We start from the raw sequence: 2,977 nt of genomic DNA on the forward strand, positions 1-2,977 counted from the left end.
CGGGAGCCGTTCCTGAAGGGGTCGGGGGGTGGGGATCCGGTCCTGAGGGAGCTGGGACGGTCGGGGAGGTTCGCTATTGAGGTAGCAGGGAGTTGGGGGCTGTTACTGGGGGAACTGGGGCGGGGCAGGGACTGGGGTGGGATCTGGGGCCTGGGCGGGGCTCGAGGGCTGTGGGGCTGCCCTACAGCTGGGGGGCTCGGGCCGTGGCCCTGTGCACAGGGCCGTTGGACACCCCATCCCCCTCCCCGGGGCTGTCCCTGCAGAGCCCGCCCCGTACCCACAGTCTGGGAGAAGCCCCCAGCACGGCCCCTCCCCCCCGGGCTCCCTGTGTGCTCTCAGCAGGCACGGGGGGCGTCCGGAGGGAGGTTGGGGGCCCGGCCTGCTTCCCGCACCCCAGCAGCGTCAGGGCACAGATCTGGGACATTAAACTTCACGCTGTCTGTTCATTGCACTTTCTGTTGTCCAAATATTTTGACAGTGAGCCACGCGGTAACTATCCCACATTCATTCTTTGTTACAGAGGTTTCTGGGCTGCCAATATATCCAGGAGTCGCCGACCGCTGCGTGCTGGGAGGAGTGGGCTGAGAGGAGCACGAGGTATTTCCAACGTTCATTGCTCTGTTTGTCACTAAGCTGCTTTCCTCAGAGGTCACACAGGGCCGTTCCACTGCTGCCAGCAGCTCGAGGCTTGGCACTTTGCTGGGGCCGGGTTAGACACAAACAGAAGTAGTTTTCTGGGACTGAGTGGAGGCCAGGCTGACTCCAGAAGAGGTGCAGGTGCTGGAACACCCTCAGTGCTGTTTGCTTGCTCTCCTGGGAGCTGTCTGCACACCTGACACAACAGTTGGGATGGTACCTTCACACCCAGCAAGCAGAGCCGTGAGCTCTTCTCTATGCGATCCCAATGCGTTGTCACTAACGTAAGATGTGGTGTGACAACTTGCCATCGCCAGGCAAGGTTATACCCTTGTTCTGTTGATGCTGAAACCGCAGTGCATGCATTACAAAGGCAGTGTGGCTTGTTAGCTGTGTCAGCAATGTGCTGACAGGCACTGGCAGGCCCAGAGGCAGCATCTCTGCCCATCAGCAGCAGTGACAGCCGCAGCCCGCCTGTCAGCATGTGCCCAGCTCTGTCCTTGTTCAGGCCCAGCTCGTCGGCTGGGTTCACAGTGCGAGTCCATCAGTGTCATCTGAGCTGTGCTGCCACTGATGGACATCACTGAGACACCCAACTGAGAGCCAGCCCTGCTGCAGATGGACGGACTGCTGTGACCTCTGTTTGCTCCTGTGTAGGCTGAGCTTGAACTTGAAAAGAGAGTTTTAAACTCCCCCATCACGCACAGCATCCATCAATCCCTGATAACTTACCTGATAACACAATCACCATTTATGCAGCCTGCTGCACAGGAAGGGTCATAGTGATTCATCCTGTCAGCCCTCAAGGGAAACTTTCCCCTCAGGAATCTTTTGTTTTAAAATTAATTTGATGGTCCAATGGGCAGCTGTCCAATTATTTACCTCAGCCAGCACTGGTGTGAGGGTCAGCACACCAGCAGCTCAGCAGGTTGTGGCACAGCTCAGTTTGATCTGATGCCAGCAGGGGTACAGTGCTGCCTGTGCTCATCCCTGTGTCAGTAGAGGCACCTGTTCATGTTTTATAAATAGATTTCATTTTGTCGCTTTCCTCAAATCATTTTAAATGGGTTTCGCTGTGTGTAATCTGGAGGTAAACCCATTTCAGATGGGGTCAGTTTCAGGACCCAGGCTACTCAGATATTGCATTTCTCTCTGGTGTCAAACCACCATCAGAGCCACAAGCAGCCAGGCAGCACCTACAGGGATGGCAGAAGCAGCTGAGGAAACTGAATCTGCTGCTCTGGTTTTGAGGGCAGTGCAAAAAAAAAACCCAAACCCTGCATGAGTGCTGAAAGGGGATCTTTAATTTCGTTCCTGAATGAAACTGAAGGCTGTCAGCTCAAGCCCTTACTCATTTCTTGTGGTTAAAACCAATGACTCGACCCTTTGGACTCAGGTGGATCTTACTACAAGATCTAGTGGTTTAAAACCTCCACCAACTGAAGCTGTGCCAGTTTTGTGCAGCCAGTACAGCTCTTGCAAGGTTTTGGAATTCCTGTTTGCTGCAGTTCAGTTGTGTGTGACAGCTTTGTGATCTCTGTGATCTCCCCACACATCGCCTACCAGAGTGAAGGTGGAGTTCAGGTCATTCCTGCACAGGGGCTGGCACACAGGTTGGGGTGCAAGGTGCTCTTCTACACACTAAATACACAGGAAAATCTCTCCTGTCCACAGCTACCAACTCCAGGAGCACCTTTCCCTGCAGTTTGCCTGTGCTCTTTCCTCCTGATGCACCCGCTCTGAGAGCTGCTGCAGGGCAGCACCATGAAGATCGTGGCTGCCAAAGTGCTGTGTCTGCTGGGCATCTGTGTCCTCATGCTGGCCGGGTCCCTCCTCCCTGTCAAGATCATCGAGGCTGATTACGAGAAGGCTCACCGCTCCAGGAAGGTCATCACCCTCTGCAATTCTTTTGGAGGAGGGGTCTTCCTGGCCACCTGCTTCAACGCCCTGCTGCCCGCCGTGAGAGGAAAGGTAACTGTGTGTGAGCCCCACGGGGAATTCAGCTCACTTCCTCCCCTGTGGAATTGGAGGTGTGAGGTCTATCTCTAACCAGAGAGCCCCCACCTCCCATTCAGATACTGTCTGGTTGGAAAAGTAGACTTGTTTGGTGCAGGAGGAGGCTGAGCATCACCTGTGGCATTAGGCTCAAACTCCTGACTCCAAGCCCGTGTTTAAAACGTCTGGTCAGATGGCCACTGACCTCCGTGTGAGGCTAATAGGTTCCCTGTCTCACACTGAGGGCATTAAAGCATCCTGGATCAGTTTAATCTCCCTCTGGAGCTGTGTGAACACAACAGGAATATTTCACTGTTACAGAGCCAACCTTCCCCCCCCCCTCCCC

At 54.8% G+C, this 2,977-nt stretch overlaps 1 protein-coding gene across 1 annotated transcript in view; it reads left to right on the top strand.

Moving 5' to 3' along the window:
• The first annotated feature begins 232 nt into the window (after positions 1–232).
• The window catches only part of SLC39A3 (solute carrier family 39 member 3), a 5,606-nt gene continuing 2,861 nt past the window's right edge, over positions 233–2,977 (top strand). The window contains exons 1-2 of the mRNA XM_003213269.4: positions 233–597; positions 2,311–2,607. Of these exons, the coding sequence (XP_003213317.1) occupies positions 2,401–2,607 (207 nt within the window). The 5' untranslated portion in view covers positions 233–597; positions 2,311–2,400. The remainder of the gene's footprint in view (positions 598–2,310; positions 2,608–2,977) is intronic.

Source organism: Meleagris gallopavo, chromosome 30, assembly GCF_000146605.3.
Source record: "Meleagris gallopavo isolate NT-WF06-2002-E0010 breed Aviagen turkey brand Nicholas breeding stock chromosome 30, Turkey_5.1, whole genome shotgun sequence".
Taxonomy (NCBI): domain Eukaryota; kingdom Metazoa; phylum Chordata; class Aves; order Galliformes; family Phasianidae; genus Meleagris; species Meleagris gallopavo.